This window comes from Molothrus ater, chromosome 15, assembly GCF_012460135.2.
Source record: "Molothrus ater isolate BHLD 08-10-18 breed brown headed cowbird chromosome 15, BPBGC_Mater_1.1, whole genome shotgun sequence".
NCBI lineage: Eukaryota > Metazoa > Chordata > Aves > Passeriformes > Icteridae > Molothrus > Molothrus ater.
In genome coordinates, this window is record NC_050492.2 from 17,417,538 (window position 1) to 17,442,356 (window position 24,819).

Sequence of the window (24,819 nt, forward strand, 5' to 3'; positions counted from 1 at the left end):
CTGAGAGAGCCAGAACAATGTCCCAGCAGCAAGGGCCAAAGTCATCTTCATTGCCATATCTGGGAAAAGAGAAGTTCAAAAATTCTTTAAAAACTCAGAGAACAGGCCTCAAGCACAGGAGAGTATTTCCATTTTTAGGAAGTTGAACTCCACACGGTTTGAGTCACTCCTCCTGCAGTGTCCCACTGTACTTTGAACAGTCCCTGTGTCTGAGATTTCCCTGCACAACCAGCCCTTCAGATCTCATGCCTCTGCTCCAGCTCAACAGGAAGAGCTGAAAGCAAGCAGGAAATCCAGCAGGGAATTCACAGAAACTCGTGGCCCAGCCTCCCCTGTGTGTATTCCTGAAGCACCGTTCCAGGCTGCTCCAGGCACACTGAGCACATCAACACCAGCACCACCACGCCCTCCAGAACAGACACAGCTTTCCTTTCTCCTTCCAACCTCTTCCTAAATCCCACCTGGTATTTCTGCTCATCCCTAATCCAACAAGGGCATGCCTTTGGTTTGAGAGATCACCACCTTGGGTGTGGAACCTGTGGGATGAAATGGCAGAGTTGGTGCTGCCTTCTCCTCCCACTCCCTCAGCTCCGGGCAGGGGGCACATCCCAGCTCTGGGGCTTTTGGAGACTCCAGACTAAACATAAACCCCAAGCAGCACACCCACGCTGCCTGAGTTCCCCTGGCAAAGCTGTTAAAAGAGAGAGGACCTTGGCCAAGCCCTTCTCACCCCCTGAACCACATCAGGCACCCAAGTCCTCGCTCAGCTCAGCACCAGCAGCATCACCTCATGTTCCCAGACTCCATGAGGCAAACCCATCAAAGGGCAGGCTGGCCAGGGACCCTGCACAGGCAGCCCATGCACAGGGATCTGACCCCAAACACCTCAGCAGCCAGCAGTGCACCTTCAAAGCCTGCTGCAACACCTCCACTTCCTTCCAGACATCCTCATCTAACTCCAGGGCCTCTTCAGTCTCAATGGGATTTGTGAGCAAGAGGAATCAAACAGTTAATTGGTTAATTGGCTGCCATGAAAGCCCAATTTTGGCTAGCAAGGATAAACAGGCTGAGAGGGAACGTGCAGGATCCCAGCTCCGTGTGGGGCACACCCAGCTGCGGGGGCACACCCAGCTCCCATGATTTCATCCTTTTTTCTTAAAAGGAAGGGGAAAAAGAGCTGGAGAGCCTGCCTGTAACAAGGAATGATGTTTTCAGGAGGCCATTTCAGAATACCTGAAGCTGCCTTAATGCTGCATCCAAAGATGCCTGTTGATTACTTTAAATATTCTTTTTACCACAAGCAAGGGGCACCTCAGGAGCTGGCACAGGACACTTCTCCCAGCTTGTGCATCAAGCAGGGCATCACCACAAATCCTGCCCTGAAATCATGTGCATGAGCCTAAAGTGCTACTCTGTCAGCTTTTAATAAAACACACTCCCAGAGGAGCTGTTTAAAAAGGAGACATTGAAAAATAACTGTTCTGCAACAACACAATTAACACAAAAACACCGACACACAAAGAGGAACATGCCCTGGTGCCACCAAGAGCTACTTACAGAAGTGAACATAAAATCTTAACTTCCATGTTCTATGTGATGGTGAAGAAGAAAAACACAGAAAAAAAATATAACATTTCCCACTAAAACAATACAGCTTTGCCCAAAAAAGCACAAACAGGACAATTCTCCAGGACAGGTTTAGAGGATAACTGTGATGGTGCAAATACAGAAGCAGCAGTCATCTTCAGAGTTTTATAACTGAAATAAGGAACACAATTAAAAACAAGAGTTTACACAGAATTCAAGCAGTTTTTGTATGTGTCCAGACAGAGAAAAACCCCAACTTCTCAAAAGCATCAATTTTTCTGTTTCTGTCCCTCACCTTCTGACACAGAGGCTCCATGCCAAGGGAGGGGATTTGGTTTGGGATGGCTCCTGGTGCACTTGGGGCCTGCTCTGCCAAAGGAAAGGCTGGGATAGCACCAGATCCCAAAATTCTATCCGAGGAACTCAGAATCACAGGGGGAGACTGCACAGGTGAACAGAGGAAACCCTGAGCCACCATCCTGCTCAGCTATTTTAATGAGAATGAACTTCTCCACAGCTCCAGCTCCCTCTTTCCAAGGTTTCATTTCAGCTCTTGGGAATACGATTCAAATACAATTGTACTGATAATATGATACAAATATAAATCAGATTCACCACTAGCTGACACATAAACGTTTCTCATTCCTACAATACAAACACAAATGCTTCTATCCCACCCCTCACATCAGGAGTTCCTACTGCACATTCAACAGGGAGAACACAAAGTGCCCCAAGAGCTGTCTGGGAACACCTTTGTACGTACTGAGGGTGGGAGAGCTTTAAAGAAAAATAATAAAGAAGTGAGTTGGCCTAGGTCTGGCTAATGTTTGACAAGAACTCCCAGGGAGGGCAGAGCCAGCAGTTTGCTGCAGGCACTTCTCCTTCCCACTCACTCTGGAGCACCCAGAAATCCCCAGCAAGGCAGGATGTGCCTGGGCTTGTGCTGCTCCCCAGACAAAGCAGCACAAATCCTTCACCACCGTTAGCTGAGAGAATTCCAGAGCACTTCTGTGGGAGCACTGCCTTCATTCCAGCTTCTCAGACAAGTGATGGTGCAAGTAATTACATCCTGCTTTTGAGTTTTAGCTGCCAGAGTCCCCTTCACCCCTCAAATATCAGGTTGCCTGAGGATCAGTCAGCATCCTCCACCTGAGAAGCCAACGCACAGCGATGGTGGATAAAAGAATTACAGTGATCACTTGTAACTCAACACTAACCACTGGAAAAGGACTTGGGGATCCTTTAGAAAGAGGCTCTGTAAGTGTAATATTTCATTTAACGAGTCCAGATGAGAACTGGGTGCATCATTCATCATACATGAGATTCAGCACACAGCCACAAGGGAGAAATGGAGTTTGGGTTGGAAGAGACTTAAAAATCACCCAGTTCCACACCTCCTGCCAAGGGGAGGTAAAAGAACTAAGGTGAAAGTGAACCCCCAGCACCTGGATCTTAGAAGACAAGTCGAGGAGGACATTTCTAAATTCAGCACTTGCAGTGCAGCTCATTTAAAACCAATTTTAAGCCCATTTTAAAATCATACTACTAAAACAGCTTAAAATTTTTTATATCTGAGAATTTGCAAGACTGGTTTGATGGAATTCACTCAAGGGACCTTAAAAATGCACAACCACGCATCTTAAATGTCTCATTTTTGTGCAGAAGCACTACCCAGGAGGGAACACGTCTGGTCCCCCCTCCCTGATGAACACAGAAATTAATTCCCAACTCTTTTCCTTCACAGGGAGCTGCACAAAGGACACCAGTCCCTCCTTTCTGTCCTGTCTCTTCAGGAAGGGAAGAGGAACAGGAAAGGCCAGCAAGTGAGAGCACAGAGCCCTGCTCCCTCCTCTCTGCATGGCAGGGAGCAGAGGGAGGGTCACTCCTCCAGCCACTGTCCCTCTGTCCCTCTGTCCCAGGCTCCATCCTGGGGGACACCCCAGATCCCACAGGTGCCACCCCTGACTCAGAGCAAAGGGACTGACACCACGAAGCCACTAAAATTGTCATTTTCTGCACCTAGACCAGGTCAGGTCAGGATTCCAGGTCAGAAAAGGCACAGGAGCCTCAATGAACTCCTGCCACAAGGACCAGCCCCAGCCAGGAGAGGGAAGTGAGGCTGCTGCTGCTCAGCAAAGCTGAATTTCAACTTTGCCTTCCCAAGGCTCTGCATTTCTATTTGCTCCATCCTGCAATATCTGCCCTGAGGAGCAGGGGGCTTTCTAAACCAGGCAGTGAAATTCCTTACCCTGAGATGCCAGGGTTGAGATCACCTCACCAGCAGTGCAGAGTGACCTCCAGCTCAGCCATTCACCAGGAGCACTCTTTCCTTTCCCAGTTAAATCTCTTCCCAGCCAACTTCAGCCCAGTTCCACCTCCCACTCAACCAAGGACATCCTCCCCATCTTTTCCACTCTCCATCGCTGGGAGAGTCTTTAATTCCCCCAGTGCAAAGATGGACCATCAAAAATTCAGCATTTTTACATGCAATCCTTTCATGTCCACACAGGCTAACCAAAGCATATTCTAACACAGTTTCCCAACAAATTTCTGCCCTTTAATTGGGCAGAAACTTAATAACCCAATTCCTGTGCCTACATGTTCATCTGCTTAAACTTTGAAGCCAAGACAATTGGCATTTAGATTTTATTAAGCAATAGTTATTCAGACATCTAACATTAATCTGGCTATTATCATTCTGACTTCCTCCCAATAATTTACTTTCATAAAAGACATCATTACATTTGAGTGCTATGAACTCTGTGGCAGTAGGACTAGGAAAGTATTCACTTGACAGAAATTCTCAGATAAATCTGCTCTGTGTAAGATTTGAAACAGCAGACAAGGCTTTAATGAGGTGCCATCTAAACCAGGAATGAAAAGGCAAAAGGGAAAATCACACTCAAGGTTCACATCCTTCTCCCACCTCAAGTACAGAAAAAGAAAGGAGAGAAGTTATCAGAGCCTTTACTCTGGTTTAACTGTCACTTCCTCCAGCCCTGGTGTAAGATCATGTCTGCACTGTCTCACAAGACATTTATCTTGGACTTCCCATCGTGACCAAGGTTCACCCACTGGGCTGCATCCCCCACTCAGCTGAACACTGGGGTTGAGATAATAATTCTGTAATGTAGCTTGGGAGGGATGGAGGGAAAGCAGGAGGATGCTGGGGAGCAGGGCAGCCAGAATTGAAAACTGCATTGTTCAATGATTTCACTGTCCCCAGAACCCTGGGAAACCACTCAGGGTGAGCCACAGAACAAGTGAGAGGCCTACAGGGAAATCTGTGTCCAGGCTGTTCCCAGCACAAGTGCAGGGGAAGCCCCAGCACCACTGGGGTGGATCCAGGGCAGCAGCAATGGATTTTCTACATGATCACCAATTCATTATTATCAGGATCTTTTCAAAAGTGGTGGCTGGAACTCTCACAGGGCAGTGCTCCCCACTGGCAGCTGCAGCAGTTCTAGGATTGCTTTACAGACTTCACAAAACCCACAATTCTGAGTAGCAGAGAAGTGAGAACACAAGTTTTCCCTCCCACTTTTCAGCCCTAACTCGTATTCAAAGGGCTCACCAAACTCAGCATCATTTCCTACTTGTCTAAAATCTGCTGTCAGAACATGACAGCTTTGAGACCTGGGATGCTTCCTGGTACCTCCAAACTTTCTTTTTAAATTTCAACATGCTGAAGATGAGAGCACAGAGTAGTTAAAACTCTGGAAAAACCTAGGGAAGAGGAGCATTTGAGATTTGCAGGCAAAAGCAAAAAAATTTGGAAGCGAGAGGAAGGGCCCAGAACTATCTAGGGAGGGAAGCTGAAATGCAGCAGGAAAGCCACAGCTTTGATGTGCTGTGCTTCCAAACAAACACTGCTCAAAACCTTGCAAAGTTTTCACTTTTCATCCTGCCTACTAAATGCCACCTGTACTTTATAAACCCCCTGAGCAGATTCAGAAAAACATTCACATTTCTGCCCCCACTGAGTAACAAGGCATTTAGTGAGGTGTCTTTTACCTCAGGAAAACAGTTGATAAATGTTTATTTAGCTGCACAAACTCTTTTAATATAAATGACATCATATTTTCCCAAAATAATGATGTTTGGGTTCTTTTCCCCCAAGTTCTTACAACTTTTTGCACTTTTTTGGATATGGCCCTAAACCAAAAGACAAAAAAACTACAAAACACAGAATTCTACCAGGCCATTTCACTTCCAGCCAGGGAAACTCGGTGAGTTTTGCCACTAGAAAGAGAAACTCAGCTTTTTGTGGCACGAAGTTACAGACAAACACAAGGACATTGCAAAAGCTGAGTCAAAATTCAGTTGGGTTTCAAAACCCTTCATGCAAGAGGCCACAATTCACACTGAGCTGGGTCAGAGCTGGAGCCTGGAAATGTCTCTGGAAGAGCCAAAACTGCCTCAAGTGCCACAGAAATTCCATGGTGGGAGCTGCTGCAGCTCAGCAGGCACCAGGCACTGATGGGCACCCCAGCCAGGGGCTCAATTAATGGAATTCTTCAAAGCACAAGTTCAAATTAATTTTTTTAAAGGTATGATTCACTATTCATAGTGAGAGTCACACATAATTTTTTTAAAAATTGAATAATGCATTGAAATAAATTGTATAGCAAGGAATCAGCCCATTAGAGCAGCTAATGAGCTCCAAATCTCCTACTCTAAAATAGCAATGAAGATTAAACCACACCCATTTCTGACCATCTTGAGCTTCAAGTCTGTCAGCAAATCATGACTGGACGGATTTAAACATTCCTCTGAATAAATTAAAAAAAAAAACCAAACAAAAACATTTCTGAATGCCAGTTCAGCATGGACCTTGCTTCACGTGGCCAGGAAATAATGCAACTTTTTCCACTAAAAAAAAAAAGAGAAAGCTGAAGAAAAAAAAAAAAAAAAAAACAAATGAAGGAAAAACCTGAAGAAAGTATTTTTTTAGGAGGTTATTAGTGATTAACAAATTTAAGCTGAAGACTACTTGTTACAAGTCTCCTATTAAAACATATTTCTGGTAATTATTGGCTAAGAATGTGTCACAGTGCAAAGTCCTCACTTGTGTTTTTTGCTCATTAAATATAATTAGTGGAGCTCTTTCAGCACGAGCAATTGCTCCAGGAAAAACCTTTTCACCCTTTATCTTTTAAAGGCTGCTTTACACCAAACACCAGTTTCCACCATGGCAAATCAATGCTATAATATGATGCTAATTTATCCTATCAGCATTAGAAGGCTAAATTAAATCTAAATTAATTAATCTTAAAATAAATTAATTAACCAGAAACCCCAAACTTCACCAGGCGATTTAAAGCAATACTCCATGTGGCCACAGTGCCTTCCACCCACAGCCAGGGGGATTCCAGCAGCTCCACGCCAGTGAGAGGCAGAGGGGAACTGGAAGGCTCAATGGGAAATGTCAAACAAACACAGCACCTCACTCCAAAATATAAAAACCTCCTCAAAACACACAAACAAACTCTCAGGAAGCTCTGTTCCATAGAGGACAGCTCAGAACAGTAAAAAAAAAAAAAAAAAAAAAAGCCAAACCAAAAACAGGAGAAAGGAAAAACATCAGTACATGAATCCATTTAACCTCCTCTTGGCCAATCTTTGTGCTTCAACTCCTCTCGAATTTACAAAAATATGATAATATTAGGAGATTTTTGTAAAATCCAGCGTTTTTCACTCAGCAATTTCCATTAGGTTTATTTTATTTATGCCAAAGTACAGGACAACTTGCTGAAGTTACAACATGTTCCTTTAAGTTCTTCAACCTGTTTCCCATATTCAATTCTCTGAAATTTCCATCCTAATGTTTTCAAATCTGGATTTTGACCAAAGAATTTTAAAAATATCTTTAAATAAGGAAATGCTTATGTTAATTGTAATGTAATTGGAAAGTTACATTGGCAGAACTCTCAAATTAGTTTTTTTTCCACAGAAACTCTGGTTATTCCTCTGCCCACGAAATGCACGACATCACACAAATCAAATTCCCATTTTGATGTAGCTTTTTTTGGTTTGCTGTTCCCCTTTCCCTGTGGGAAAAAAACAGAATTATAGAATTGTTTAGGCTGGAAAAGCCTTCCAAGCTCCTCAAGTCCAACATTCCCACTGCCCCAAGTCCCACCTGCACATTTGAAGCCAGGCAGGGATGGGGCTCCAGCCCTGCCCTGGGCAGCCTGGGGCAGCTGGACTGCCCTTTCCATGGAGGAATTTTCCCAGTTTCCAGCCTGAAGCTCCCCTGGCACAGCTTGAGGCTGTTTTCCCCTGTCCTGTGCCTTTGGGATTTCCTGAACGCTTCCTCCTCCCCGAGTTCCTCTGCAGCCCCGGCACACAAAGGGAACTGGGGACTCTGATCTCTTCATCCTCCTCGCTTTAATGATTTGTGCACATCAAAGCCTGATTAAAACCATTTAAGCACTTCCATCACTGAAATCTCTTTAACGTCTTTTGGAAATTAAATTAAATGCAGAAACAAAAAATCTCCATGTGAATGCACAAAGCTGGACAATTATGGTCAGGTTTGAGCTTTTATAGTCAAGCCAGCAGGAATGGGGAAATACATGGGAGTACACAGTTTTGGAAGCCTAATTTATATAAAAATATAGCAGAAAACCAATATATAATCCAATACTCATTTTAAATCAGCACCTTCAACAGGATCACACCAAGGAAAGTGAACATTAGAAATTTCAAAGGAAAATGAAGTGAAAAATTGAATGACTGTTCAATGGCATGAAATTTCCACAGGAACCAACTGTTGAGGGAAATATCTACTCTGGAACAATTTACCTCTGTGAAATCTTAGAATCCCAGCTAAGGACAAGTGGAAACAGTTTCCTCTGTCTCAGGAGTTTAACTTGTCACTGATCACAAACACTGTTTTCCCAGTGTCTGGTTCTGCAAATTAAACATCCTTTATTTTTCTTCTTAAACTGGAAAATGTCTGTCATGAAAGGGATGTGTGACAGTGAGGCACCAAGGCCTGCCCCCACTTCCAGGAGATGACAAAGTGACACCAAAACTTGGCTGCCCTCCCATTTTACCACCAAAGCTCACAGAGTTGGAAAAGCTCAAAGGTTTGGGATCTGCTTCGGTTTGGGACTTTTTCTGACATTCCCAACCCTCAGGAAGCTGCAGGAGGAGCACAACCATCCCAGGGCTCATTTCTGCCCCTCCACGAGGAACCCACTGAGCTGAAAGGCTGAGGGGAGTGTCCAGCCCAAAGGACAAACAGCTTCAAGGTGCTCTGGAAACTGCAAATAATGCGGGAACATGAATCCTTCAGAAAGAAGCACCCTGAAGAGAAGCACAGCATTGTCCTGCCTCTGGTCTCCTACCTCTTCATGCTCCCAGGGCAGTACTGGGAACAGTCAGAAACTGCTGTGGGGCTGCAGGGGAGCACAACTATCCACAGGGAGAGATGTGGAATCATAAAACAGCCTCTCCTGGAGAGCTTGATCACTACAGGATTGCACATTAGTAAAAGTACACTCTATTTGCTTAATTATAAAACATGAAAGCAGCACGTTCAAGTAATTTATCAATAAATGTGACATGAGTAAAAACTAAGATGAACTGTAAAAAAAAAAAAGGCAGTAAAAGGGGGCTCTGAGCTGCCTCATGAGGTGTTGTTTTCCATAAAAAGATGAGCAGGAAGATTTCTCTTAACGAGCGGTTAACAGAAGAAAATTAGTTCAAGACTTCAGGGCAAGAACTTCCTTATTCCAGGTTTGCACAGTATGGAGTACAAGGAGATTTTTCTTCCTGCTGGTACCTGGTGCTACTGGCAGCTCATAACCCAGGTTTTACATTCATCAGCAGGAATTAATGAACCAAGTAAGAACAAGAGACAAGACAACCCAAGGAAAACTCCAAGCACTGGGGAGAAAAAACAGAGTGAGGGAAAGGGGGGTTTGCAACACAGAGCTGAAGAACAACTTAGGAAGCAGTAAAAGCCTGAGAGCCTGGGGAGGTGGCAGACCCCAAAGGACACACGAGTGCACGAGGCCAACAGCTCCAGCTGCAGGGAACAGGGAATTCTGGCTGGGCCAGCCCCAGGAGCTGGGCCACACTGAGCTCTGAGCACCAGCTCTGCTCCACATGGCAAGAGCTCATTCAGCTGGCACCCAGTGCAAGCAGCAGGAGAATGAAGTGGATTCCTGCAGGACAGAGGCTCAGGGAGGGCAGCACTCGGGGCTGGCTGTGCTCAGAGCTCCTCGGTGACAGGAAGGAGCAGGGGCCGTGCTGATTTCCCAAGCAGTGACAGCAGCCCTGTCATTTCACAAGCTGCAGAGCATCTCCTTAGTCATTAGTGACTGCAGAGAAGGAGTCACCACTCTCATCCTGCCACAGAAGAGTAACTGCCACACAAGTTCTTTCATCTTGACTTTTGCAATTCTATGAACTTGATTGCTTATTTTCTTAGTTTAACACAGTTAGCAAGATATTTTACATACATCTAACCCTGCTAACCTAGCTAAATGTAATCTGTTAAAGTTTCTTGACTCGTTTCCAGACACTCCTTCTTCATCCTACAGCTTCTCCATCTCCCCACAGCTCAGGGTGTTCTGTTCCCCCAGTTCAGAGAAGGTGACACCAACCTCAGCTTGGTTTTGGCACATACTCTGAGGTAGACACTGAAGGTGAAGGAGGACAGGGGGTCTTGGTTGGAAGGGACCTCAAAGCCCACCCAGTGCCACCCCTGCCATGGCAGGGACCCCTCCCACTGTCCCAGGCTGCTCCAACCTGGCCTTGGGCACTGCCAGGGATCCAGGGGCAGCCACAGCTGCTCTGGGCACCCTGTGCCAGGGCCTGCCCACCCTGCCAGGGAAGGATTCCTTCTGTATCTAATCTAAACTGGAGTTTAGGTATCTAGTCTCAAATGTAGTTGTTTCTGAGCCTCTGCTGAAGATAACTGTGACATTGTAGCGAGAGAAAGGAAACAGGGCTGCAGAACAAACCACAGGTGAGTAACAAACTGAAATTATGTGGCCAAGAACAATTACTGCCACAGAAAAGAAGCCTCAGTCACCAAAAACTCCAGACTATTCCTACATCCTCACAGAGGGGGACTCCAAACACGACACTGAACTCCTACTGCTCCCAGCTCAGCACACACCTCACTGTGGCCTCTTGGGAGCTGCTCAAGCTCTCTCCACGTGCCCAAATCTGCCCATGGCAGAGGTGCTGCTTTCCTGGCTCAGCTCTCAAGACTCAACCCTCACTATTTCTGCCCTCAACACTGCACATTTCTGATGATCTGGAGCAAAGGGTAAGAGCAGTGATGATGACATAACCCCTAAACTGAGAGGATGAGCAGGAAGGGACGGAGGCATCAGAGCAGTCATGAGCAGCTTTGGCCCCTGTCCCAAGCACTGGAAATGCACTGAGGGACACGATGACAGCAGCTCCACCATCACCTGGTGACAGAGTCCCTGCTGCCAGGCAGAAGGTGCCAAGGGCTGCTGTCTCAGTCAGTAAGGTCACTGTGTATGCCCTTAGTCACATCCGACAGGGAGCACCCACGCTGGAAACCACCGGGGCAGCACCCGCCCGCCAGCAGCCACAGGAGCAACTGGTGACAAATGCCAGCCTGTCACGGGCCAGCTGCAACCTCAGGACACATTTCTGCTGCAGCTCTTCATCTACCAGGCCCCCAGGAAGCAAACTCCATGGTTTGTGCAAACAGAAATGTGGCATCTTCTTACTAAGAACTGGGTTGCAACCGTGCAAAAGCATCTGCACATTCCAGCTTCCCAAAAAACCATCCTAGAAATCCAAGCCATATTTCACTGGGTTTTATTGTGGTTTATCAAGTCCAGGTCACTAGAACTGGCAAGAATGCTAAACACATAAATATGAGTTATTTTTCTGGGTTGCTGTGTGGCTTCTCACACAAAAACTGACCCAGGGGCTCAGTCTCACTCACTCAATGTCTGAGACAAGGAGAAAAGCCATGAAACAAGAACTGCAGAGATGTTTACAGGAAATATCAGGGACCTGAGACAGCTTTTGAGATCAGAGTTGAAATCCACTCTTTTCCTTCATTGCTGTTAAACTGTACTGGAGACCTGGGGCACTTTTGGGTGCCACAATACAAAAAAGATTTTAAAAAGACAGCATCCAAAGAAGGGACACAGGGATGGGGAAGGATGTGGAAGGACCACGAAGGAGCTGCTGAGGGCATTGGGACTGTTCTGCTGGAGAAGAGGAGCCTGAGGTCAGAGCTCATTGGGGGCTACAGCTCCAATCTCTGCTCTGGGACAGGGACAGGAGCCAGGGGAGGGCTGGGGCTGGGCCAGGGCAGGGTCAGGGGGGATTTTAGGGAAAAGTTCTTCCCCAGAGGGTGCTGGCACTGCCCAGGCTCCCCAGGGAATGGGACACTGCTCCAGGGGTGCCCAGGGTGGGATTTTGGGGCTGTGCAGGGCCAGGAGCTGGGCTGGATGATCCTGTGGGTCCCTCCCAGCTCAGGATATTCCAGGGTTGTCTCACTCCTGAACAAAGGAGATTCTGCTCTCACACAGAGCTGCAAACACCCTGTGCAGGAGGCAGCAAATGCCAAAAATCAACATTGACACATTAATAAAGCCAAGATATTAATACTGCCAAAAGATAAATTTTCCCTTTTTCTCCTGACCAACGAGACCCGCCCCAGTCCCAGTCCAACCACTGAGTAACTCCAGTGTGACACTGGGACTGTCCCACACCTCGAGGCTGGCAGTTTAATCACGTTTTCCTCATTAGAGGAGCCATGAAAGGACCAATCAGGTGCACAACCACTCCTGCAAAGCACTTCACCAGACCCTGTTTTGCAATAACCCCCCAGGCTGCAAATCCCCATCTGCCAGGGACCTGAGAGAAGAATTCAGTAGTTTTAAAAGAATGCCAGGAACTAGAAACACACCTGAGAGATCAGCAGCTGGAAGGGAGCCCAGGTGACAAACAAACACACAGGGCTGAGCAGAACCAGCTCAGGGACACTGAGGAAAGGCCTGATCAGTCCCACAGGGGCCTGACTGCAAACAGGGGGATGTTTAAAACCACCAGTATTGGTGAGGAAATGATGAAACAAGGCTGTGATGGGGTGAGAGATGAGCTGGGGGCACAGCAGGCCCCACACCTGCCCTTTGTCGGGCTCCTTTTCCATCGTGCAGCACCTGCCCGGGCTGTGAGCAGGGTTTGGGCACAAGCACTCAGCTCTGCCCCAAAATGCAGTGAAACACTTGCTGGTGTCCAGAACAGAGCCACAGACACAGCGCTGAACGCACCGGTACCGGGCCACAACCTCAACACCTGCTCGCTTTGTTCTGTTCATCAGAAAAGGGAAAAAAAGGGAAAAAGCCAGCGCAGAGTGCAGGACTGCTGAGCGAGGGCTCCTTTACCAAGTCCGGTGGAACCCCACCGGGAGGAGGCTTTACATAACAGCCCCCCCGGCTCCGGGCCGTGTCCGAGCCCCGGCCCTGCCTGCCCTGCCCGGGGCCGGTTCCACCAGCGGGCCCCGCCCGCGCCCCCGAGCCCCGTCCCGGAGCGGCTCCGGCCCTGAACCCGTGCGGAGAGCAAGGGGGAAGGAACAAAGCCCTGACGTCAATTACCGGAACAGGATTAAATCCATCACCGGGGCGGGCAGCGCAGCGGCCCCGCCGGCACCGAGCCCAGCCCGGGTCCGGTGCCGGGAATGCCCCGGCCGTGCCCCCGGGAGGGACCCCCGCCCTCCGCTCGGTGTCACCGCGGGGCGCGACCGGCCAAACCCGCGCTCCCCGGCGAGAGATGCGCGCGTAGCGGTCGATCCCGCCCTGGGGCCCGGCGGTTCCCCCGCGGGGGCGGCCGGGGTGTCCCGGAGTGCCCGGGCCGGGGCGGCGCGGCCCCGGCGCTGCCCCGCTGCCGGCGGGAGGCCCGGCCCGGTCGCGCTCACCTGCGCTGGCCGCTCCGCTAGGCCCGGACCATCTCCTGGCTGCCGCCACCGGCGAACGATAAGGCCCGAGGAGCCGCCGGCGAGTCACGGAGCGCCGGGGGGCGCGGGGCGGGCCCGGCGGGGGGGCGGCTCACAAGCGGGCGGCCGCTCCGTAGGGGTCCCGGCGGTCCATGGCGGGCCGGCGCCGGGCTGGCGGCTCGCAGGGCGCGGGCAGGGCCGCGGCTCGGCCGGGGCTGCGCTGGGCCTGGGCCCGGTCCCGGTGCCGATCCCGATCCCGGCCCGGTCCCGCCTGGCGCTTCCCGGCGGCCCCCGCGCGCCGCCGCCGCCCCGATCACGTGACGCACTGAGAAACCACGTGACCCCGGCGGAGCGCGCGCGTAGGGGGCGTGGCGGTGCCCCGGCCCCGCCTCCCGCGCGCGGCGGCGGGAGAGTCACGTGGGGCAGAGCGCGGGGAGCGCCCCCGCGGCCGTGGCGCCCCCTGGCGGCGGCGAGCGGGAACCGGGAGCAGCCCCGGACCAGCCTGGGACCGGCCCGGGGTCAGGGGGGATGCGGGGCAGGAATTGGTGGCTGGCAGGGTGGGCAGGCCCTGGCACAGGGTGCCCAGAGCAGGGATCCCCCTGGATCCCTGGCAGCGCCCAAGGCCAGGCTGGACACTGGGGCTGGGAGCACCTGGGACAGTGTCCCTGCCATGGCAGGGCTGGCACTGGGTGGTGGCACTTTGAGGTCCCTCCAACCCAAACCACGCTGGGACTCTGGGATGCTCTGTGGTGCCAAGGTGTGCAGCACACACGGCTGGTGAACAAAGGAGGCTGCGAGGCCCAGCTCAGGCAGGAGGGCTGCTAAAGGCCCAGCTCACACAAACAGAATTGCACAAGGCAAATCCTTCGCTGGAGAAGCTCCCGTCTGTTAAAGACTCCTCCCTAAGAAAATAAACCAGTGCACTACCCCACAGGGACTGTGCAGTGCACTGGTACCAAAGGCTGTTTCTGGCTGGGTTAATAAGCCCTGCCCTCAGAAATGGGGCTGTCTCCCCCTGCTCCTGCTCCCACTCCCCTCTGTTTCTCTTTGAGAGGTGAGGGCTGTTCCCAACGCTGTTTTCCTGCCAGGCTGCATCAGCTGCTCCCCTGCAATGAGCAGTGGCAGCTTTGCTCAGGGTGGGAGGGATTGAACAGGGCAGGCCCTGGAAGCACTCCTGGCTCACGGGGCTTTTATAAAACTCCTCATCTGCCAGCAGAGCAGAAGTGAGGCACTGGCAGATGTAGGAGGGCAAGGCTCTGGCCAGGCTGGGGGGTTACTCTGTAAAATAACAACACCTAGAGACAAAGTAACCAGAAAAGGCAAGAAGGAAGAATAAAAACTAATATAAACATTGTATTTGAAACTAAACTTTTTTTTTTTAAACTCTTGATACAGAAGGACTTCTGGCTGGAGAACCTCCTGGTCAGCAATCCTGCCCCTCTGTGAGGGAATGCCAGGGAAACTCCAGCTGAAACCTGCACATAAACACCACAAATATTTTAGATATTTGCAGTAAGCCTCAACTTAGCACCTAGTGTTTAATAATTGATTCACTTTCCCATGAAATGGCACACTCACTGCACAAGACTTGAACACCTTTCTGGTAGTTTTATTTACAGCCTGCAGCGTGTTCTGTAAAACACAGGAGTGTCACAGACAGACACACAACATGGGGATTTTCAAACATTTAAATAAGTACAGTTTATTCCAAATTCTACACACTACTCTTTCCATAAAAATATAAAAAATAGTTTAGTTACTGTATTTAACCTAAACCAAGATACTTGAGAATTCTTCCACAAGTGATGCCCCCTCCCCAAAAGGGCACTCCAACAATAAGAAATTCAGGAGACTGCATCACCAAATAAAATACTACCAGCAACTGCTTCAATCCACCAGAAAACCAAACAATTCCCACTGTGCATCCAGCAATCCCTGTTCTGCAGCACGTTTGCATCTGCTTTTGTTGGGGTTGCACTCATTTGCTCCTCCAGGGCCAGTCCCACATTTAAAGCATGACTGGATTCTTGCAGAGCCTCTCAGCACAGCCTGGCAATCCTGCATCTCACACGTTCTGGGGAAACACATCCAGTGGGGAACAACTCCCTTTGAGACCTTCACTTCAGGGAGTCTCTTTTTTATGGAGCAGCCAGGGAGGACAGTGCCCAGTTCTGTTTGTCATTATTTCTCTGGTTTTGCTGCCCATATTACAGATGGGAATATTCTGATGCAGTTCTGCAGGACATCCACTCCAGCCCTTTTCTCTGGGGTACACTGAATTTACAAAAAAAAAGGCACAAAGATGAAACTCCTAAAGCAGCAGCAGCCCCAATTCACTGAGCTGCTGCTCTCCAACACCAACCCTGTGTCCTACAAACACCTCCAACACAGCAGCCAAGGACACAGGGAAGGCCCAGGGCCTGTGGGCAGGACAAGCACAACACTGAGCAGGGACAAATCAACACAGCTCAGCTGGGTGCTGCAGTTGAGACTGGACCTGGAAGCATCAGGAAAAGCCACTGGAACACAAGCTCAGCAGCACAGAGCCTGTCACCAGCGAGATGGGAGGCTCTGTGTGGGACACGCTGTGCATTCAGGTTCAACAATGCCACAGCTCCACAGCAGCACTGAAAAACTTCTGCTTTTAACAGTTTAGAGGATTTTTCTCAATGGAAGTGAAGCTGTCATTAACAGAGGAACAGCACATGATGCACAGCATAATCTGCAACAAAAAAAAAAAGCTTTTGCTTTCAGCATGTAAATGTCCAGGTTCAGCTGCTACTGGACTTTAGCTCTTATAAACAAATCTGATGATAGAATTTTTTTTTTTTTTTGGGAGCTAAAAAAGTAAAATCTTCCATAAAAGGATAAACCACAAAAATACTCTCTCAGTAAGTCTCACGTGCCATTTAATACCTTCCATGTCCTATGAACAACTAGGCAGAACACTTAGAAATGGGAGCAGTAGAAATGTTGACCATTGAGTGTTTGGCAGCCGTGTGCTCCAGCCCCTGGGGGGGCAGTGTCACTCACTCCACACCAGTCCTGCTCCTCCCCAGCTATTTCTTCTTCTTCTTCTTTGGGGGCTCATCCTCGGAGCTGCTGTCTGTGCTGCTGCTGCTGCTGCTGCTGGAGGAGCTGGAATCCGACTCGAAGTCGGAGGAGGAGGAAGAGCTGCTGGAGGAGGGGGAGGAGGAGGAGGAGGAGGAGTTGCTGTCCTCACTGTCACTGTCTGAGGAGGAGGAGGAGGAGGAAGAGGAGTCCTCGCTGTCGGAGGAGGAGTCGCTGGCTGAGCTGTCACTGCTGCTGCTGCTGGAACTGGTCACACTCTTGGACCTGAGGGAGAGCAGAGAGCTGAGCACAGCCCTGCCAGAGCCCATCACACACAGAGCGTTCCCTCTGCTCTGTTGCAATAATCCAAAAATCAATTACTTGCCTTGAAATTTTCCACACCTCCCCATCGAAATTTCCAGGCCTCACCACCTCAGATGAATCCCTGTGCCCTCCCCTCCCTTCTCCACTCCTGGCCGAGTGGATTTGGGCCATTTGAGCAATGGCAGGTGGCCCCAGGGCATGGCATAACCCAGCAGGACAGCAGAGAGGGGCAGGCAGGGAAAGCTGGCCAGGATCTGGTTCCTAGCCCTGAGCAGGGGCTTTGCTGGCCTGACTGCCCTGAACTGGCCAAGCCCTGGGGAAAATGAGCCAGGCTCAGTCCCTGCCTCACCACTGCAACAGGGAAATTCTGCCACTGCAAGGGCCAGGAGAGGTTTCAGCAGAGATTTCACCAAGGTCAAAGCTGCTCCCAGCAAAAACTTCTTAGATTACTCCTGGCAAAAGAACCCAAAGTACCTGCCACGACAGGATGCTTGTGTTTTCCAGGTGGAGGAGAAGGGTGGAAACAATCCAAGGTTAAGACAGAATGAGGAACACAGCAAAGAGGATTTCTGTATGCTCTGCATTTTTTTTTCATGCTCAGCCCTTCCTGGGGCCATTGTTCTCAAGACCAAAGTCTCTGATTTAGGGGGGTGATAGGAATTCCAAGAAAGTACAGTTCAATTCTCCCAGAGATCTTACCCTGAAGACACTGATTCACCTCCCTTCCCACCAAAGTCAATCAAAGAGCATCCAAAAATGTAAATTATGATAACGCAGAATCTTGTTTCCATTAGAAAATTAATGCAGTATTTTTTATCAGAGGGTTTGGTTCAATGTAACAGCTCAGGAAGTGCCTGTGTTAAGGTTACTGAAGAGTGTGAGGGTTTTTCATCATATCAGCCCTGTCAGCTGACAAACGTGGGTGTGGATTAAGCCACAAAGCACTGAAGTTTTTGTAACACATCTGTGATCTGCTGTCTCTGTGTGCAGACACAACGACTGTTCATTACTGATAAACCCATGAGGGCTGCTTAAACACTGCTTTTTCTGGGGAAAAATACAGCACAGCACCTCTGCAAAAGCACAGAATTTTTAAAGTAGGTACAGAACCAGAGATGAACTCTTCATCCTCCTCAGGACAAGTTTCCAAGAGTTCATCTCTGGTTCTGTGGCCCTGTGTGGGCCAAGTGCTGTTGGAGCCCAGGCTGTCCCCCCAGGCTGTCCCTGCTCTGCTCTGACACCCCAGGGCTTTCCAGTGCCACTGACACCCAAAAGTCACAATTGTGGGCACAGCCACAGCTGGGGCCTGAGGAGAGGAGGGAATGAGCAGGGAATGAGCAGGGAATGAGCAGGGAATGAGCAGGGAATGAGCACACAATCCTGCCCTTCAGCCAGGCAGATTCACCTGTGCTCAGTATCAGGTGGGTTCTCTGTGGATAACTCAGGCATTCTGGGTGGGACACTGAGGCCAAGGAGCACCTGGAAGGTGGCTCTGTCACCTGAGGTCACAGGGCTCTGCAGCAGCTGCTCTGCCTCAGCCTGTTTTTCTGGTTAGGCCTGAGCTCCCTTATTAGTGTTTATATCAAAACAAACACACTCTGTGGAAAAGGTTCGTCCTCCTCCTGCCAGAAACCAAACTTTTACAGCTTTATTTTAAATCTGGAGCTTATAAATATGCTGGATTTCTCCACATTGAACTCTTCCCATGTTATAATAAAAATCTAAATAGCAAACTGACTGGAAAGGAATTTATATTGGTGGATTATTCTGGGCTTGCATAGGAGCAGGAGAATCATTCAAATTTATGAGAGTTTTAAAATTTCAAGGAAAAAGTGCCCAAACCACCCCCTTCCCCATGAACCCTTTTGCTCTGTCCATTTTTGCACTGCTTTGGAGCTCAAATACTCTGTAAATAATTATGCCAGCAAAGGCTGCAGTGTCTGAGGGACTGAGGCAGGAAGAGGCCTGAGCTGCCCAGCTCAAAACCAGTAAATTCTTCATGATCTCACCAGTCCTGAGTAACTCCAGCAATAAACTGGCACTTCTGGGAAAGCAGCCTTTGCTAGAACACCCTGAGACAGCCCATTCCAATAAACCACATTCCACAGGACAGCCTGGAATGAAGAACACTTGAAAGATCTGCTCTGCCTTATTTACTGCCTGCCACACACAGCAAAGGCCTGGCCTTCAAACACCTCCTGAGAACTGGGTTAGATCAGACAGGGACACAGGAGTGACACCGAAGGGGAAGAGATGCTGGGCTGTTGCTGTTCCCTGGTGTAAAACTCCCAGCACCATTCCAGCTCTGGCTGCTCCTCCTCTCCATTTGCTAGGAAAGCAAATTCCCAAGTAAACATTAATGCAAGGTAAAGTACAAACAATGTCAAAAGAGCTCCTGGCTCCAACCAGGACGTGGAGAGGACCAGGGCCATTTCCTGGATTTTGCTTTAGTTTGGGATCAAGGGGGTTTTGTTTGGTTTTGGGGTTGGGCTTTTTAGGATGTTTTATTTCATCCATTAGACAAAGCTTGAGAGAGAGAGAACTGGCAGGAGAAGGGAATGAAAAGAGCAGAAGCAATGAGAGACCAGAACCCCCGTGCCAGTCTTGTTTCAGAGACTCCTGATGGACTCTGAGGCAGAAATGGGAAGACTTTTACTCCTCCAGCAAGATCATGCAGGGGGAGGAAAACCAGCAGGGAGAAAAACAGAGAATAAAATATTGAGAGATTTTGGACAGGGAGGAGTAGAAATTGTCCAGATGCCTGTCAGACAAAAGCTGTAACAGACTCAAAGCAGTACAACCAAAACTTATTTACAAAGGTTCTTTTGCCACCCCTCTCCCAAAGTCCTGCTGGAACAGCCAGTGCAGGACCAGTCCCACCAGTGCAGGACCAGTCCCACCAGTGCAGGCACCAGGCCCCACATACCTTTTTTTCTTGGTCTTCTTTTCTGCAGCACTTTCTCCAGCGCTAATTAAGGGGGGAAAAATAATGGCTTTGATTAATGCAATAGGAAATTTAAATAAATAGCAGCACACTGAGGCTGAGTTTAATATTCAAAGGGCACTGGACAGCTCAGTCCTGAGCAAAGCAGAGCAAAACCCACCTATGAGTGGGGGGAGCAAAACCCAGCAATTCACCCCTGATTTTCTGTGCTATTCATGCTCTGCTCTCCCCTTTGTATCATTTTGTAGGGACAGCAGCAGCTGGGATGTGACAGGCACAGGAGGAAAGGATACAAAGAAGTTGTGTGTAACTATATGTAGCAATAAGTGAATTGATTGAAATCCAGGGTAAAAGCTTCACTGAGCCTGTAGCTTTCACATTTCTTTCAAGAGCAAAAAGAAGCAGAAAAGTCCATTTATATTGATGCTTTCCAGCTGTGTGTCTGTCAGATTCCCAAGTGCTCACCCCCTCACACAGTTTTAGTGGTGCTGCCACCAGAAAAATGAGATTTCTCCAATTTTTTTATTTTCACACACAAGGTATGAAAACTTTATCAGCACACAAGAGTTCTCCAGACTCCCCACGCTCTCCTGGGCAAGGGGAAGATTCTCTGATATTCAGATTCCAACCCCTCCTGTCCATATCTACATTCCTAAGGCCTCAGAGCCTCTGCAGGCAGGAGGAGTCACTGTGAGAACAGAATTGAACCCCACAGCACCTCTGAGGAGACAGACCTAGCTCAGGGAGTGCCTCCCTCTCGTGTGTGAGGTGAGGGCTACTCAAGAGTTACTCCAGCAGCTCCTGCTGTGCTCTGGCCACTCCCTCCACAAACTGAGCCCTAAGCCCAGCACAGGGCTGGCTCAGAGCTCCAGCAGCCCCAGCAATGAGCCCTGCCCCAGCTCCCTGCCCTGCTCCAGGCTGGCAGCCACGGCAGGGGCACTGGCACTGACACCTCCAGAGGGGCCAACACCAGGCAAGCACAGGGAGCCTGGAACAACTGGGAAAGGAGATCATGCTGCATGAGGCTGTCAGAGGTAAATATTGACCTTCCTAGGCTGGTTTTGCCTTCTGGTTAATGATTCCTGCGTGGCTCTTGAAAGGTGGTGACACAGGCTGGCCAAAGCAGACCTGTGGGAGACCCAACTTCTCCAAAGCAAGGAGAACTTCCCAAAGCAAGTGCCACAAAAGCACAAGTGTGACCCAGAAGTTGTTTCTCCATGAAGAAAAAAGCTTCATCCTTGGGAGTGCAGCCCTGGCAGCTGAGGAACAGGATCCTCCTGGCACAGCTGAGGAGCTCTTGATGCCACCAGCCCTGGGAATGCTGGGCCAGGTTTAACTGCAGATTAAGCACTGCTCCCACCTGAGGATTGCTCAGGCTTCCTTCAGCAGAGGATTTTTCCCAGCACCTGCCCCTCACTGGAAGAGCTCCAAAGCTCCTTCTGTGCCAGACTGGCCAGTCCTGTAACTCCCACACAAAGTGATCCCACACTCAGGCTCAAGCCCAAGGACAGGACAAGGAACTGGACCCTGAATTCACCATCCTCCAGGGGTAACCTGCAGAATCCACCAGAAGAGGGGCAGAAAAGCAGCAAGGAAATAATCTGAGCTTTAAACTCAAACTTAGCCTAAAAATCTTGAGTCTCTGAAGAGACTCTGCCTCCAAATGGAGCCAAGTGTCAGAGTCCAAGCACTGCTGACCTATCTACAACACTGGGTGACTCTAATTACTCCACAATAACCCACTGGATGAGAATTCATTTCAAAATCAATCACTCTACATCACTCTCCTCCCAAGCTAACTTGGGTTAGTCCCCACTGCAGGCAGGGATGGAGCCTGTGCCTCAGAAGTGCTGCTGGGCTGGAGCAGCTGAGGAGCCAGGGACCCTGCCTGCCTGAGCTGCCAGCCCTCCCTGAGCCAGCAGCAGGGACTAAGCTGGGAATGCTCTCCCCACCTCCCACCCCGGCAGGGGCAGTGCCTGAGGACACCTGGCCAAAGCCCCAGGAATTGCAGGTGCAAGCAGTGCCCCTGGGAGTGACCCTGTCTGGGCCTCTGCAGCTCCCAAAACCAAACTGCAGGGGCAGAAGGACCCTGGCACATGGAATTGCATGGAAAACTGAGGTGCTGCATTACTCCAGCTTGTCAAAACAATTATTAACCTGGGAGAAAGACTGAAATGTACTCCCAGGGCAAAGGGGAAAGGAAATCAGGTGTCACAGGCAGAGCTTTGTTTAGGTTTCTCTGCTCCTTCCACTTTTGGGCTGTCACCAGAGGAAATAATTGTGCAATTCAGTGAGCTGTTTTCACTTCAGGCTTGGTTAGAGCTGATAACCCAACTCTCCCTCTCCTGTCTGCAGTTCCAGGTTGAACTGCAGCTCTGAGCAGCAGATCTGGACACAGGGCAAGAATTGCTGCTTTGCCAGAAATAAACCTACAGCTTTCACTGCCTGGACAGCACAGAAACATGAAATCAAACAATCAAGGAATTCAGGAAACTGCTCCACTACTCCAAGTGATTTAACTTTGGCTCAGTGCATGGCTTTTGTTTCAGACAGGCCAAAACAGTTTTAAGTTTTTAAATGTATTTCAGATGAGCAGGTGCTGATGAAATTAAAATGTTGATTTCAATTCTCTGGGACCCGAGTACACATAATTCACCTAACACACAAATCAGCTCCAACATTAAATCAAGCACACATTCCACAGTCTGGAGGAAAAGATCACAGAAAATGGTCTGGGACAACATCTTTTATTTCAATCACAAACCAGACATTTCACCTTGCCAGTCATACCTCTGTTGCAGCAGGAGTTGCTTTTCTTTCTCCTTAAGGATTTTGGCCAGCTGAGCTGTCCTTGAAGGCCTGTGCAGGTATTTTCTCTTCCCTTTACATTCATATGTCCAGTGGCCAAACTCTAAACACTTCTGACACCTCACATGCTGCTTGTTGGCCTCCCTAGAAAAATGCAGAATTGCTTAAGTAACTCATTCCAGGTCTGCTCTACCCAGTGGAAAACTATTTAGTTTTTTATCATGCAGCTTTAATCAAGCTATGGTTAAACCAGATGTTCACAGGTGCTTCAGGTTTTCTTTTGAATCAGGACATGGGCAGTAAACACAAAGTAGACACAATTCAAGCAGACAGATATTCATTCATTAAAACACTTGCACATGGGAACAATCACACTGCTCACTTTGCTGCAGAGAAATCACTGAAATTCTGGTTTAGAACAAAGAGCAGCAACTTCACTTCCAGTTCCTGAAATGTAACAGCCAAGTCCCAAAGTGCCCAACTCTCACCCAGAGCCCAGGACTCTCTGAGAGGCTCCCAGGAAATCCAAATAAGCTCCACCAGGAGCTGGTAAAGGCTGGCACAAGGTTTGTCTTTGGGACAATCAGATTCCTGCTCACTCCTGCTCCCTGGCTGCCTGTCCCCAAACACCTGCAGCAGCAGGGACATTGCACACTCTATTCCAGGTCTCACTCTGCTAGAGTGAGATCAAGGAAGGGGAAACCCTCCTGTTTTCATTCTGGAGCTCTTAAGCTGCTTTTCTGAAGCTCTACAAAGCTGTTTTGCCTCCTGTCCCAGCTGCTCTCCTCCTTTACAAAGAAGGGAACTCACCCAGCTCAGGAGCTGCCCAAGGTCACAGCCAAAATTAGTCCTGAGCTCAGGGCTGTGCCACTTCAGCTCCCTGCCCCTGCTGTCCCTTCCTGCCACCTTCAGTTTTTGTTCTAAGCACCAAAGCATAAACTTTTCAAGGCCTGCCCATCTAAACTCTCTGAAATGCAGCCTGGCTGATCTAGGAAGCTCCCAGCCCCATGTGTGAGAATGAAGTGAAGGCCAGCAGGGAGCATTTCCCCTCTTCCAGCCAGGCTGGGAATTGCCTCTCCCTTAGCTTCAGCCACCACTCTCGGAGCCAGTTCCTGCAGGGAACCTTGTGCTGAACATTCATCCCTTTCTCAATGCAGAGCACTTGGCTTCATCCTCAGGCCTCAGTAACACTGAGCTAAGCAGCACGAAAATCTGATTAAACTCCCACCTGCAGAGCACAATGAACCTGGCCTTGGGCAGGAGCCAGAATATCTGGGAATGAGCAGAAAACGCTTTGCCTTTGCCTCCTGGCCACAGCAGCTACAATCAGCAGAGTGATGGCTCCCCCTTCTCATCCTCAACTCAAACCCAAACCTGTGTTTGTCAAACAAAAAGCTGAAAAACCAACGCCAGCACCCCACGGGAGCGGGACACACATTTGCTGCATAAAAAAAGCAAAAGTGTGTTTTCCTCGTTCCAGGGCTCTGCAATCGGATCCCCTCGGTGCTGAGGGAATTCCTGGATTGCAACATCCCCGTCTGAGCAAGAGTCGCTCGCTTGGCTTTTCTCTGCCTTTCTGACAGCTCCGCAAACTCATCACAACAACATGAACCTGAAGGTTGCTGTTTCACGTTTGAACTGCAGGGTCTGCGATGAGGAGCAGGGAATGACCCCGGGAGCTCCTCCCGAGCCCCGGGAGCTCCTCCCGAGCCCCGCTCCCGTTCCCAACGCTCCCCACGGCAGCGCCCAAGGCCAACAACTCCCTCAGCCTCTACACCGCCGCTCTCGCGGGACGCCCTGAGCAGGAAGGACCCACCGCGACCCTCGAGTCCAAGCCCCGGCCGTGCACGGACACCCGAGGCCGCCACCGTTTCGCCCCAGCCGTGTTTTGGGGCGGTTTCCCCTCAGCCGAGCTGCGCCCCCTCCCGAGGCACAGCGCAACGGCGCGGAGGCCGCAGAGCGCGGAGAAAACGCCGGGCGCCGCGGCCCCAGCAGTGTCCGCCGCTCCTCAGCCCGAGCCCGCCCCGCGCGGCCCCCCCCGGTCCCACTCACGCCTGTCTGCGGGCAATCAGCCGGTGCATGGGCGTCGCCATCTTAACGGCCACGCCGGAAGTGAGGCCTGCCGCGGGGAACGGCGGGACGAGTGCCGGCCGCGGGG

At 49.8% G+C, this 24,819-nt stretch overlaps 2 protein-coding genes across 2 annotated transcripts in view; both read right to left on the reverse strand.

The window, feature by feature from the left end:
* Window positions 1-13,771, reverse strand: part of AFF4 (ALF transcription elongation factor 4) — a 46,842-nt gene extending 33,071 nt beyond the window's left edge. The window contains 1 exon segment of the mRNA XM_036391509.2: window positions 13,517-13,771. The gene's annotated coding sequence lies outside the window, so the exon portion shown is untranslated.
* Window positions 13,772-15,122: 1,351 nt separating this feature from the next.
* ZCCHC10 (zinc finger CCHC-type containing 10) lies at window positions 15,123-24,819 on the reverse strand. Its single transcript, XM_036391951.2, has 4 exons — window positions 24,714-24,819; window positions 22,644-22,805; window positions 19,836-19,877; window positions 15,123-16,870 (listed from the first exon to the last, which is right to left on the reverse strand). The coding sequence occupies exons 1-4, from the start codon at window positions 24,752-24,754 to the stop codon at window positions 16,594-16,596; spliced, it is 522 nt and encodes a 173-aa protein (XP_036247844.2). The 5' UTR covers window positions 24,755-24,819; the 3' UTR covers window positions 15,123-16,593.